Source organism: Suncus etruscus, chromosome 4, assembly GCF_024139225.1.
Source record: "Suncus etruscus isolate mSunEtr1 chromosome 4, mSunEtr1.pri.cur, whole genome shotgun sequence".
NCBI classification, from domain to species: domain Eukaryota; kingdom Metazoa; phylum Chordata; class Mammalia; order Eulipotyphla; family Soricidae; genus Suncus; species Suncus etruscus.
In genome coordinates this window covers 36,906,497-36,920,764 of record NC_064851.1, presented here as the reverse complement: position 1 = coordinate 36,920,764, position 14,268 = coordinate 36,906,497, and the positions used below count along the sequence as shown (strand labels likewise).

General features: G+C 32.7%; 1 protein-coding gene across 5 annotated transcripts in view; it reads right to left on the bottom strand.

Annotated features, from left to right (window-relative positions):
- PRKACB (protein kinase cAMP-activated catalytic subunit beta) overlaps positions 1–14,268 on the bottom strand; it is a 119,761-nt gene that overhangs the window by 48,687 nt on the left and 56,806 nt on the right. The window contains exons 1-2 of one of the 5 annotated variants that reach the window (XM_049771268.1): positions 8,639–8,663; positions 1,108–1,131 (exon numbers count right to left, since the gene is read on the bottom strand). The exons of 1 other annotated variant lie outside the window; for it this stretch is intronic. In XM_049771268.1, the coding sequence (XP_049627225.1) occupies positions 1,108–1,131; positions 8,639–8,648 (34 nt within the window). In that variant the 5' untranslated portion in view covers positions 8,649–8,663. Of the gene's footprint in view, positions 1–1,107; positions 1,132–8,046; positions 8,356–8,638; positions 8,721–14,268 lie in introns of those variants that run through there. 3 more of the 5 variants (XM_049771269.1, XM_049771270.1, XM_049771271.1) reach the window with 3 other exon arrangements.

Below are 14,268 nucleotides of genomic sequence, written 5' to 3'. Positions count from 1 at the left end.
AAATATGAACTATATTCACTTATAAAAGATACTAGAGTGTCTAAAACGCATAACATTACTTCCTAGATGTTGCTTTAATGATTTTAAAATTTAATGAGCAGAGAGAGAAGTGTCAAACATTGAACTAGAGTGTGGGACAACTGATTAAGAATAAATGTAAATCTACAATTAAGAAGAAGGTAATAAGGAAATAGAAGGATGAACCATTTTAAAGGAATGTGAAAAGGAAGCAATTAAGCAAATCAGAATATCCTATGAAAATCTGAAAAACGAAATATTTGGGGATAGCAGACATTAGATTTGTGCTAAAACTTGAGGGCTAGAACCCAACAGCATATAAAGTTGAGGGGGGATGATAGGTTGGAATGATTTTTTTATGTAAAGATTGAAGACAGGAAATGGCATGTGACTCAGAACAACTAGAGCACAAGGTATAAAATACAGCAATAGTGGGCAGTAAAGTGTCTAGAAGTCTGATCAAAGAAACAATTATTTGCCATGGTAATGTTTGGTAAAGTGTCGGAAGGAAAAGAAGTATAGTATTTAAAATTCTGCTTTCATATATTCAGGAAAATAGGAAATATCAGTTGCTCAGGGAGAGGTAAATCAAATTTAAAAAGGCAGAATGGTGGTTAGAGGCCTGAATCTTTTAAACCTTGATGGTTATCTAAGTAGAAAATAAGGCAGGTAACTGCTAAAACCTCTAGTATGGAAAGACCAAGGTTTTCCAAACAACTGTGTGTCTTTAAAATAGTACTAAAAATAGTTTTGCTTTTATTAACTGAAAAAAAAAATCCTTTCTGGGCATTTAATCTATTTGTAATCTATTCCAGAATGGAAATCAAAGTAAATTACCTATAAAAATACCAAATTTTATCAACAAAGAACAGTTCTCCAAACCTTTGAAAAGTATAAATCTAGAAGAAAGTAGTTTTTCTGACACTTCTACTTTAAAGACACTACACTACATTCGCAATTTCTAAGAATCTTCTGCATATGACTGTACTGCATTTTTCAGTAAACAAAATATGAAACATAATGTAACTCTTAAAATCTACAGTATAACAATTAAAAATAACAATTATTCTATAAAAAGTGATTTCCTACCAGATGCTTCTGAGGATTTGCATGCTTGATCAAAAAGAACAAATAGATTAAATAACACATAAAATAACATGTCCAAAAGAAATGATCTACATTCACTAATATATTTATACATATAAATAGAACAAAAATTGAGCTTATCTGTGAAAAAAATTGAATGTAAGGATTATAACAAATTCTTTGAAATTACACACATATATATATATATATATATATTTCAAACAAGTCTTACTTCAACTATTCTAAACTATCATATTCCTTTGCTGAATCTGAAAAATAATTATTTCACTGAAGACACACTTGTTAGGGAATTTAATTGTTAGGAAATAGTAAATCAAGCAATCTATCCTATTTTTATATTTATTTTTTCATCTGCTTTTGGGGATTCATCAGATTTTGAGTAACTTACATTAACTGTTAAAACATAAAACTTTTGACATATATTTGAAAATAAAGTTATAAAAAGGAATATTATCATGTGACTGGTATCTACATGGACAAATAAATATACTGTACTCATTTTTTATACCTTATTTTACATTTTTATCATGGTAAAGTGAATTACAAATCTTTCGCAGTAACATTTAAGAAAACAGTGACAATGAATGAGGGGCATTCCCACTACCAGTGTCGTCCTCCCTCCAACCCTGTTCCCAGTATGCATCCCACATCTCCCTCCTTTATCTCCCTTAATGCTAGAAGATCTGTTTACCACTGTACAGCTTGTTGTGCACTCACTTTTAACTAATCACATATATGCTTTCCTTATCCACTTGATTTCTATCTATGGACACTCTGGATTTTCTAGGACAATGAAGTCATGTTTAATTGGAAATATTCACCATAGAGTTCTGTAATAAAGATGTAAACTATACTTATAGCAATAAAACTAATGACCTTCTAGACAATTGTTGAAATGTTCTTTGAATGCACTTTACTTCCTTAAGTGTTCATGAACTTCTGTCTCAAAAAGAAGTATTATATCTGTCAAACCATATACCAAAGATTTCCCATTCAGTTCCAAATTCAAATATTTTATTTTGCTTTCAAGCAAATAGCAATGGATCCCTACTTGATAGACTATGCTTATTTTCAACTTGATGAGGACTTTTTTTATCCCGTCCCCTTGGCTAGGTTTTAATAAATGACTATAGAAATAGTTGTATCAGTGTATAATTCCACCATATCCTTGAAACTCCATTTCCTCAAGAACAAAAAATTGTTATTGTCAAGTTGCAATTTTCCTATTCTACTGGGAATCAAACTCTTAAAAGATTATATCTATCAGTATAATTTTATAATTTCTCCTTTACAGTTGTTACTACTTTTACTGAATTTATTATTAGGTTCTTTAGAGTTTGACTTGCTATTATAAAAAGGAGATTGCTTTAAAGTTCCCTTTTGGGAACTTTATATTCTTCAAATATAGCAGAGTTGCTATTTATATATGAATCTTATTATATCTAGCAATCTTGTCAGATTCTCTTACTAATTCTAAGGAAGCACTGACAAAATTCTCTTGAATATTCTATGTAGACAATTTCATATCATCTATGAATAGGAACAATTCTGTTTCTTCCATATTTTTCTGTGAAGATTATTATAAACAGTGCAATATTGTCAAAATAATGTTAAGCATCTTTTTCCTTTCCTAATTTCAAGGAAAATATTTTTGGGGTCCAGAGGAATTGGACTGAGTCGTAAAATAGATACCCAGTATGTATAAGGTCCTAGGCTCAATTTGTAGCACTGTAAGCTCCCACTCACCACTGCCAGGTATGGCTCTTCTCCTCACCACCACCAACACTGTTGGAAGTTACCTCAACAACAACAATAAGTTCTGAAGAAAATGTTACTAATTTTCTTTTTCCACACTTTACCTGTAAGCTATATGAGACTCAATTTGACAATATTTTTTCATGTTCAATTCTTTGGCAGCTTTTGTACAAACTGAAACGTTTGTTTTTGTAATAGTTCCTAAAACTTGCCCATAAAACTATGCTACTCCTTATTTTATTAAGTTTTGAGTAAAAAATTTAGCTATGACTGTATTTTAAATTGGTATAGCTTTAATTGGCTTTTTTATTTTATAGAAAATTTTTGTTATAGCTTTATTAGATATATTTTCTTGTGTTTCCTGTTCATGATTATTAATTTTAAATTATATATTTAAATGAAAATTTAAGTGGACAATTCTACTTTCTTTTTTTTTTTAACTTTATTGATTGGTTGGTTTGGGGGCCACACCCAGAGGTGCTCAGGGGCCACTCCTGTCTCTGCACTCAGAAATTGCCCCTGGCAGGCTAGGAGACCATGAGATGCCAGGAATCAAACCGAGCCCCTCCCATTCCCTCCCTGTCAGCCGCATGCAAGGCAAACACCCTACCGTTCAATGCTCTATCTCTTCAGCCCATGACAGTTCTACTTTCTGACTTTCTTGAAAGAATCTAACTGTTGAATACCATTTGTAGTGGGATGTGTGTGGGGTGTGTCTGTGTGTGCACACTTTTGGTTTGGATTGTGGAACTCAAAATTCAATGGGGCTTACTCCATGAGATCTTCATGGCTTTATTCATGATTATTTTTGTTTGAAATGTTTGTTAGGTTGTTAGAATACCTTATTTTAAGTTGTTGGCAAATCTTAGACCACACAATTCAGATTGTGGAATCCATTTTACCACTGAAATTTAAATCATAGATGAAGATTTATTTTGGTGTTGATACTTTGTCAAAACATATTATTCAATCTACAGACTCAGAATTTTAAGTTTTCTTGAATCATATATACATATTGGATTTTGGGCCACACATGGTGATGCTCAGGAGCTACTCCTGGCTATGTGCTCAGAAGTCGCTCCTGGCTTGGGGGACCATATGGGACGCCGGGGGATCGAATCGCGGTCCGTCCCTGGCTAGCGCTGGCAAGGCAGACACCTTACCTCTAGCGCCACCGCGTAGACTGAATTATATTTATTATGTCTTCCTTATCAGTAATTATCTCTTCTTATAAGAACTGTACTCATCATTTACAGTTTATTATACCTTTCACCTCATAACTTCAATCTATTCCCCATATGTTCTGGTGGGCTTTATCAAGTTATTATCTTATATAACTAATTTTCTGTGGAAAATTAGATTACTTACTGCTTCTAATGTAGCTTATATTCTACATCATGTTTATTTGCTTATAACCAGCTTCTCATCCCACTCCCTTTTAATCTATTATCTTGCGCTATCTATACTTATTCTTAAACATTTTCATATATATTTCCATATAAATATTTTCTAAAAGTTCCCACTCATACTCATGACAGTCGTGATTTTACTCTTTATTGAAACTTAATCTTGCTTTTCTTGTTTATTCATTCACAAAATGCTCTCAAATTTAGTGGATTTTTAATCGTTGATATAAATGAATTCAAAGAAACTTCTCATTCTTTTAGTTTGTCTATATTTATGTCATTAGTTAAATATAAATAATTCAGCATTTTTCAGATATTGGAGTGGAATAATGTAATATTAACAAATTTCTTGCTAGTGATAATGTTCCCCACATCAGGGAGAAAATTCCCATATGTAGAACAAAATCTATTTTTGAATATAAAGTAGCGAACAGGTCTTGTTTGTCTCACTTTGGTTTACCTTCAAGTAAAAATAATCAGAGCAGACAGATCTTCCAACCATCCCTCCCTCCAACAGTCATATCTCTTTAAGATAGTCAGAACAAAACTTTAATTTCTTTTCCTTATATGAAGGCAAGTTATCCAAAGTGAAATTGCTGAACTGTATAAGCTGATACACATTCTGATTGGTATATTTCTGGCAAGTACTCTAAATTCTATTTAGTATGTTTTGTACTCTTATATTTCAATTAGCATCTAAAAAGAAGATTGTGCTCAATGACAATTCACAGAAAACATTTCTTCTTTGGAGAATATTCCTCACACCAGTCTGGGTCAGTAAGTATTCCCACCAAAAATTGATAAAGTAATAATAATTACAAATTGATAAGAACATGAACTCTCCAAATCAAAGTATATGTTTCATTAATATTGTAAAAATATCATCATATATAAAAAATTTTAATTATTGGTTTATTTTTATAAAACTTTTTGAGTGCCTTGCCTTACATGGCAGTGAGTTAATTATCAAAAACACATGGATGAAAATAGCACTATTTTTCACATAAGCTTATATTCTGGACATGAAAAACCAATACAAACACTCAAAAATGTTACTTTATATTTATTTTGGGATTAGAAGGGAATCAACTAAACCTATAATCATTAATAGATAGTAAAGAACATAGTTAATTTTCAGAATTTTTATGATATACTTATAAATATGGAAAGACCCAAGATATAACTAGTATAGTATTTCTAAATAAAGTATGATAAATATGTAATTTTATGAAAGGTAAATAAATGAATTTTGCGTTCTTTTTTTTTTTTTTATTTTTTTGGGCCACACCCTGTGACGCTCAGGGGTTACTCCTGGCTATGCGCTCAGAAGTTGCTCCTGGCTTCTTGGGGGACCATATGGGACGCCGGGGGATCGAACCGCGGTCCGTCCTAGGCTAGCGCAGGCAAGGCAGGCACCTTACCTCCAGCACCACGGCCCGGCCCCTGAATTTTGCATTCTAAGGAATTTAAAATTTATCTTATAGGCTATAAGCAATAAGTACAAGTTTTTGTCAGGTTAAAAAATGAACATATTTACATTCTTAAAATGGCAGCATACAATGGTCGGGAGGGGGAGAGGAAGATGAAATTGAGAGACCACAGAAACAATTACTTAAATAGAATCCAGAAGACCTACAATACTTGTTCTGAAAGCATTCCCAATTTTAGTTAAGACCAGAGAATCTTGAGTGACTTCTGAGGCAATTTTGATATAGAATCAATAGTTGTTAATGACGAAATTCATCTTTAGGGGTAAGAAGCCACTTACGAGTTATTACAAGGTTTTGTTTTAAGTTTCTATGTGATCAGTAGGACCATTAACAGAACTTGAAATTAGAGAAAATGAAGATTTGGAATGGCAAAAGGAAATCCATATTTAATTGAATATTCAGGTAAAAAGTGAAGACGTGGGCATGGATGAGATCATTCAGTGAGAATGTAGTATTTAAAGAGGGCCAAAGATAGATTCCCAGAGAAAGCTAACATCTAATAGGCATCGGGTGGAAAAAGGAATAGCTTTCCTAACTAGAAAAAAAATACCACTTAGATATAAATATCACACACATAGCTCTAGATTTAATTAAAAAAGACACAGCATTTGTTCGCTTTTACAAATAAACCACACTTTATATATGATTTCCAACATTTTGAAATGTCATACGAATTTATTGACACTTAAAGCATGAGTAAAATTAGATGTAACTATTTAACCATAAAGAATCAGAATGTATCGTTGTGATTACTAGGATCCTTCTGTTTAAAAAAGATCTACATGAGAATGATGATATGACTAAGGATATCAAATATCATTTAGACAACACATAATTTACATGGAAATAAAAAGCAACAGTTTTTCTCAACTAAATCAACATACCCAATTCTAAAAGCTCTAGAAAACCACAGCAATTATCTAATATATTTTTTATTATTTGCCAAACTTCCAAAGAAAAAACACACCCAGCAGGTTTTGAATAATATATCTTAAATCTGAGATTACAGAATACTCAGTTTTATATCAAAGGAAATTCTAAGTAATAGTAACATACTGAATCAGAAATATTAACTTCAATTTAAGATGCTATGATAGAAACACCAACTTCTATAATAGTAAAATAAAAATATAGATAATTCTTAATATCTCACATACAAAATCTATTTTAATGTCCTATATCCTTCTATATACAAATATGTAGCAGTATTGATGAGGTTTTTATCTACTGCAGTGGAGAAAACTTAGTTAATAGCAATAATGAAATTATCTCCAGTTTTGAAAGAAGAGGTTCATCTATTTTAAATTCTAACATAAAACAAAAACAAACGCAACTCTTCAGATTCTGAATTCTAATTTCAGGTTTTTTAAGTATAAATTATGGACAGTTATAAAATTAGAATGATTATTAAATTATAAAAACCAGTGTGTCACTTCTAAAAATACATCTGATTCAAAGGCTAATAAAACATCCTCTTATTTTTTAAGTTAAGTAAAAAGATGCTAATGAATTATGCCCTAAGCAAATATTTCTCACTCTAATAACAGGATGTCTATTTTTAGCAGCAGGTTTGGCTTAAAGTGAACAGCTTTTGCCTCATAATAAACTGCAGTATATACTGTAGTAGATATTTTCAAAAAGCAATTTGGGAAAATATTTAGGAAAATCTTAAGAATAAAAAGGAAACTATTATATATGTACTTATTCTAATATGATATTATAAAAATCAATTTAGAAAAATTTAACAAAGCCTCCAAAGCCAATGTATATTTATTTATTTCACCAGTATATCATCATTTCCTAATGAATTATAAGTAAAAGCAACTCTCTATAAAATGTGTACAGCATCTTATTCAAGATTAATATTTTTATATAAGCAAGAGGAAGCAAACAAAAATTCATCAAAATAATAAAGCTGATCACAGGAAAGTTCAAGTAATTATCTTTAGAATTAGATAATAAAAATATTCCTTTCTCATCATGGTGGGTCTTTTACTTACTAATTTATAACACAATTCATAAAAACAGTACCTAATGAATACAATTAAACCACAGAGAAAATTAAAACTGATTATTGTTATCGACTATTAACTGCTGTACTGTTTACAGTACTTAATGGATTTTAAAAGCAATTTACTATAATGCCTAAATGCAAAATATAATTCACTCTAGCTCTGGCGTTTCAATTGCCTGTTAATTTTTTCCTCTTTCTAGTTAAATTTTTTTTTTAAAAAAATACATAGCTATGGAGTCTCAGAGAGCATACTTACCACTCATGATGAAAACCAGCCTTTCCAAAACATATTGCTCAAAACAACAATCCAACAGCAAAGGGAGTTATGCTAATCTCTAGAGATAGAAGAACCGATGGTGTAAACACATACACTGGAACATGCAGCACAGTGAAAATGAAAAGAGCTTTCTTTTGTTTTAAAAAGGAAAGCCTTCAGAAACAAAGTACAACTGCCCAGCATGAGATATCACTAGTAAATATCAGATTAATGCCAGAGAAGTGTCTAACCGGATTTAATTTCCCTCAAGCTAGTGATCTTAGCCTCCTTCATATACCACTAGCACAACTCAAAATGGCAGGGAGAAAATGTTCGAACCAGGATGTATAAGATGTTCTCAATTATATCAGCATGAGTTGTTACCACGGCAACATTAGACGAGATATACCGGTTCACTTGTAACCAAGGAGTAGCTTTTCTAAAGCTTTAATCAACCAAGAAAAATAAAACGTATTTTTATTTCACAGTCGCGTGTTTTGAAAATCACAACACTAATTAAATCTAAGCACTTAACCCCTTTTATATCTTTTAAAGATCCCCCCTCCCCACGCTGTTTTCTTCAAATACTCACACAATCCCATGTTGAACCTGGCAAGGAACAAACAGCAGAATGACTGCACCTAAACGTCTTTCAATTACACGAGCTCTTACTGCTAGCTGTGGACCTCACTGATATTAAAATGCTGTGTGCTGTTGCTAGTGACTATTGGCGATGAATCTTATTGCCCATATCACTGATAGCTTTCATTTTTCATGAGCCAGAAAGCTATACTGCAGAACAATTCTGAACCATTTAAACATTCTGTATTGTGGAAGAGACATAGTATACTATGACATATAATATATGTATGCATGTCTTCATGCATAAAGAAAATTATAAATAACTTATTTATCAACGTCCATTTAATTCAGCATTACCAACAGCGTCAAATACCATTTACATAGTTTTCAAGAGAACAGTTCACAATGAAGCTACACCACCCAAGAATGAAATTTCTCACATCAGACAGGATTAAGATAACTAACTGTAGAGCAAAGTGGGCAGCCTGGAGGACACAGTGATCCCCAGAGATCAAAAATGTGCTCCAAGATGGTGCAAATGATCAACAGAAGAATGCCTTATTAAAAGTAACTTCAGCAAGTGAACTTGACATTTTAAAAGTTGCCGAGTGAGGCAGGACTTCTGGTTGTTAGGGGTTGAATTAGGTCGATAAGTTTTCTGCCCAAGAAACAAACAGAAAGCTGTAAAGATTGTCAAAAGCAATAACTTCACAGGAAGACTTCACAGCAGGAAGCTTGCAACATAGAGTGGTGAATGCAGTTAGGGTAGTGTGACAGTGATAGTTGGAACTGATCATTCTGGACAACAACTGGGTGCTGAAAGAAGATAAAGTGATATGTGTGGTACCACTAAATTAGCAATAGTGCAAACTACAATGTCAATAAAAAAAAGAGAGACAGAGAGAAGAGAAGTAAAATGCCTGTCCTAGAGGCAAGTAGGTAGGGGGTGAGGGTGAAGGAAACTGGGAACATTGATGATGGAAATGTGCACTGTACTGCAAACCCAAGCATTTAAAAGGGAAAGGTGGGGGAGAGGGAGAGGGAGGGGGAGGGGGAGGGGAAGGGGAGAGAGAGAGGGAGAGAGAGAGAGAGTGGGGAGAGAGAGAGAGAGAGAGGGGAGAGAGAGAGAGAGAGAGAGAGAGAAAGAGAGAGAAAGAGAGAGACAGAGAGAGAGAGAGAGAGAGAGAAAGAGAGAGACAGAGAGAGAAAGAGAGAGAGAGAGAGAGAGAGAGAGAGAGAGAGAGAACAATAAAAATGTATGGCACAGAGTTAGGAAGGGGAGAGGGCATTGAGGAGGGTGAGATGGAAAAAAGGGACATTAGTGGTGGAAATATGCAGTGATGAAGGTTGTTGTACAGGCTATGACTATAATTCAATAATAAACAAAGTTATCTGTAAAAAAAAAAGAACCTTTACTATAGACAACCTTAACTATAGAGTTTAAATAAAAATAGATAAGCAATGACTTCATCAATGACTTCTAAAAGTCTAGTCATCATAAATAATAATTAGAAAACATTATTTATAAAAAATTGCTGAGATGGGGCTAGAGCGGTGGCGCAGCGATAGGGCGTTTGCCTTGCAAGCGGCTGACCTAGGACGGACTACAGTTTGATCCTTTGGCATCCCCTATGGTCTCCCAAGCTAGGAGCAATTTCTGAGCGCAGAGCCAGGAGTAACCCCTGAGTGTCACTGGGTGTGCCCCCCCCCAAAAAAAAAAAAAAACTACAAAGAAAATCGCTGAAGTTCACATAAAAGTAGCAGTGGTCTGTATTCTTGTTTCAGGCTGCTCCTGGTCCCCCACAGCTCAGACAAAATAGTGCTTCTAACTAGGGTGGTACCAACCATACCACATAACAACGTTTTTGCCAAAGTGCTGATTTTCTGGAGACAAGAAACTAAATAAAACAAAACAAACCACACAAGTGATGCTATCAGCTAAAAAAAAAAAAAATCAACTGCAGGAAATGAATAGGGAAAGTGTCTAGTTTTGCTATCTGAAATTATAGCTACAGGGTGAATAATAGATCGGTAGTAACAGATTAGTAAGAAATGAAACAGTGAGATGAGAGATAAAGCTAACTTATCTTTGCTTGACTGGGAAGTTATTCCTTGCATAGAGGAGATACAGAAGAACTAAGTAAGAAGTTAGAACCAGTAAACACTTGAAACGTGTCTGAAGATCAAATGTGCTCCCAAATCCACATAATGATTCATCACCATAACTTGGCTCTGAATGTTAGAGAACAATCCCTAATCAATCCCTGAGTATGCTGACTCAGAGTAATCCTTAGCGGAGAAATCAGTAGTAAGATACCACCATAGTAGATAAATATTACAGAAAGTAAGGTCAAGGAAATTATTAAAACAAACAAAACAAAGCAATCTTTAGAAATAAAAAATAGAATTTGGAGTGATAGATATAAATACATTATTAAAAATATTTTTCACAGCTATATTATGTAGTCCATAAAAGGGAGGGAAAAGAAATCAATAGAGTGTCCGTGGGGCCAGAGAGATGATACAGTGGGTAGGACATTTGTTTTGTACATAGCCTACTTGGGTTCGGTCCTCAGCATTCCAAACCTGCCAGGAATTATTCCTGAATGCAGAGCCAAGGATATGTACTGAGTGCTACCAGGTGTGGACCATTAAAAAAAAGAAAAAAAAGTTGGCTGGAGAGATAGCATGGAGATAAGGGGTTTGCTTCACATGCAGAAGGACGGTGGTCTGAATCCCGGCATCCCATATGGTCCCCTGAGCCTGCCAGGAACGATTTCTGAGCGTAGAGCCAGGAGTAACCCCTGAGCACTGTCAGGGGTGACCCAAAAACCAAAAACCAAAAAAAAAAAAAAAAAAAAGGTTGCCTCTAAATGGATTCTGATAATAACACTTAGCAAAGATATCAAAACAACTATTTTACATATATAAAGTGAATAAAAGGAAATTGTATTTAGAGAAACTAAAGGAAATATGACAACAATGAAACAACAAAAATAACCATATGAAGGAAAACTTCTAAAAAATAAAAACTTATAGAATTTGGAAGTGTAATAAACAAAGCTTAAAAGTCAATAAACTCCACAGCAGACCTGCAAAAAAAAAAGTGAAATAAATGAACTTAAAAATTTATCAACAGACATTATCCAATGTGAGGAACACAGAGCATAAGAGATAGAAGAATAGCAGCACTTTAGAAACATGGGTTACAATATACATAGATTGGGAGTCGTAGGAGAGGAGAAAGTTCAAGAGAAAAGAAAAATATTTGAAGAAATAAAGGTTTAAGGTCCCAGTTTAATTAAAAAAAATTTACATTGAGGCCATAGAAGTTCAACTAATTCAAGGTTGGATAATTAGAAAAATGATCCACAGTAAGATGCAGTATATTCAGTTTATTGAAAGACAAAGTCAAAAGAACAACATGAAAACTCCAAGAGAAAAATGATGAGTATACAAGGGAAAGCAGTACAATTAGTAACTTTCTAAAAGAAATAAAAGGCCAGAAGGCAGTAGGCTAATAAATGAGAAGTGCAAAAGAAAAAGAGAAACAAACCTGTTCATTACATTCTCTACCCATTCAACTATCTTTCAGAAATGGGAAATAAAAACATTTCCAGATATTTGTTGAAAGCAAAAGTACTAAAGTAAGTCCCTTCAGGTTTAAAGAAAATTAATAAACATTACTTACATTGACAGAAAGAAATGAAGACTAGAAATGATAGATACAGAAATTAAAATCATAAACACACACATTTTTGGTCATACCCGATACTGCTCAGAGATCAATTCTGCCTGGCTCAGAAGACCATATGGGATACCAGAGATCAAACTCAGGTTAGTCACCTGCAAAGCAATCACCCTACCCACCTTACCCTACCCACTCACCCTACCCACCTATCACTCCGTCCTAAAACACATATTCTAAAATTTTCTTTAAAAGTCATAAGTGCATGAAGTAATAACACTATACTATTGAATTTATTAAAAATTTGAATTTATTAAAATACATTATGTGTAAAAACAAAATATTGGAAAAGAAATGAAGCCATATTGAATCAAAGTAGCATTTTATAATATTTAAAGTCTGTACTAGTCTAAAGTAGAATGTATAAGTAAAAGTACATATTATAATCTATAGAGTAACTGTTCAGAAAAAAATATTTTTAATAAGTAAAAAAAATTAGCAGAAAATTAAATGGCATTTTTACTTCTCAGAAAAGATGCCAGAGCCATATAACTATAAGACACAGAAAGAAAATGACACAATGAAAATGTAAAACCAATATGCCAATAACTATATTAAATATTAGACTGCACAGATCAAAGTACAGAAAAATATCAGATTGAATTCTAAAAAGAAAAATCCAGCAGTATCCTATCTGCAAGAGCCACATTTTAGATTAAAGATATTAATAAAGTAGAAAGGAAAAGATGTATACAATGTAAACAGCAAGCATAAAATAATAGATTAAACAGACTTTAAGACAAGAAGTATTATGTCTGGCAATAAAGGGAATTTAATAATAAAGATATAAGAACCAATAAATATGGGAGACTTAAGGGCTAAAATATATATGTATATGTATATGTATATATATATATATAAATACACACACTGATGAGCTAAAGAGTGTTCAAAACATTAAAACAAAATGACAATACTAAAATGAAAATACATAATTCAACAATTATAGTTGGGATTTATTCTCAATAAATTGCAGAAAAGAACATGGAGAAAGAAAATCAGCAAGGATATAAAAAGTGATTATCATTAAATGACTTTTATAAAATATAATTCCTAATATCAGCAGAGTATACATTAGTTTTAAGCACACTTGGAAAGTCTCCATATTAACCATAAGTTATGTAACAAATTTCAATTGATTTAAAAGCACTGAAAATAATTAAAATTATAGTCCTTGATAACTATAGAATTAAATTAGTGATAAATAACAGAAAGAAGTACAGGAAATTCCCAAATATTTGAATTTAAATCACAAAATAATTTTAATGGAAATCAGAAAAACCTTTTAATTAGATTGGGGGTTGGGGAGACCACAAGAAATTCACATTTCTAGGATGTAGACAAAGCCAAGCTTAAAAGGAAATTACATTAGCAAAGAAGAAAGGGCTCAAATAATTTAAGCTTCCTCCTAAGGAAACTAAACAAAGCAAATTAAATCACACCAAAAAGATCATAGAAAAAAATCAAGGTAACAAAAGATAGAAAAAAACGTAGAGAAAAAAAGAAATACCTCTTTTTTAAAATATAATTTTTTGAGGAGTCATACCTGGAGGTGCTCAGGGGTTAATCCTGGCTCTACGCCTAGAAATCACTACTGGCAAACAACAGGGGACCATATGGGATGCTGAGATTCAAACCATAATCCATCCTGGATTGACTGCTTGCAAGGCAAACGCCTACCGCTATGCTATCTCTCCGGTCCCTAAATATAATTTTTAACTTAAACACCATGTTGTTCATAATATAGTTTTTTAACAGTTAAAGTTGTTCATGATTGAGTTACACTCATACAATTATAAGAATCTTCACCAGTGCTCAAGAAATAACTCTTAAAACTAAAATGATCAAAAGCTAAAACAATACAAAGTAAAACAAAAAAGGTATCAATTAGA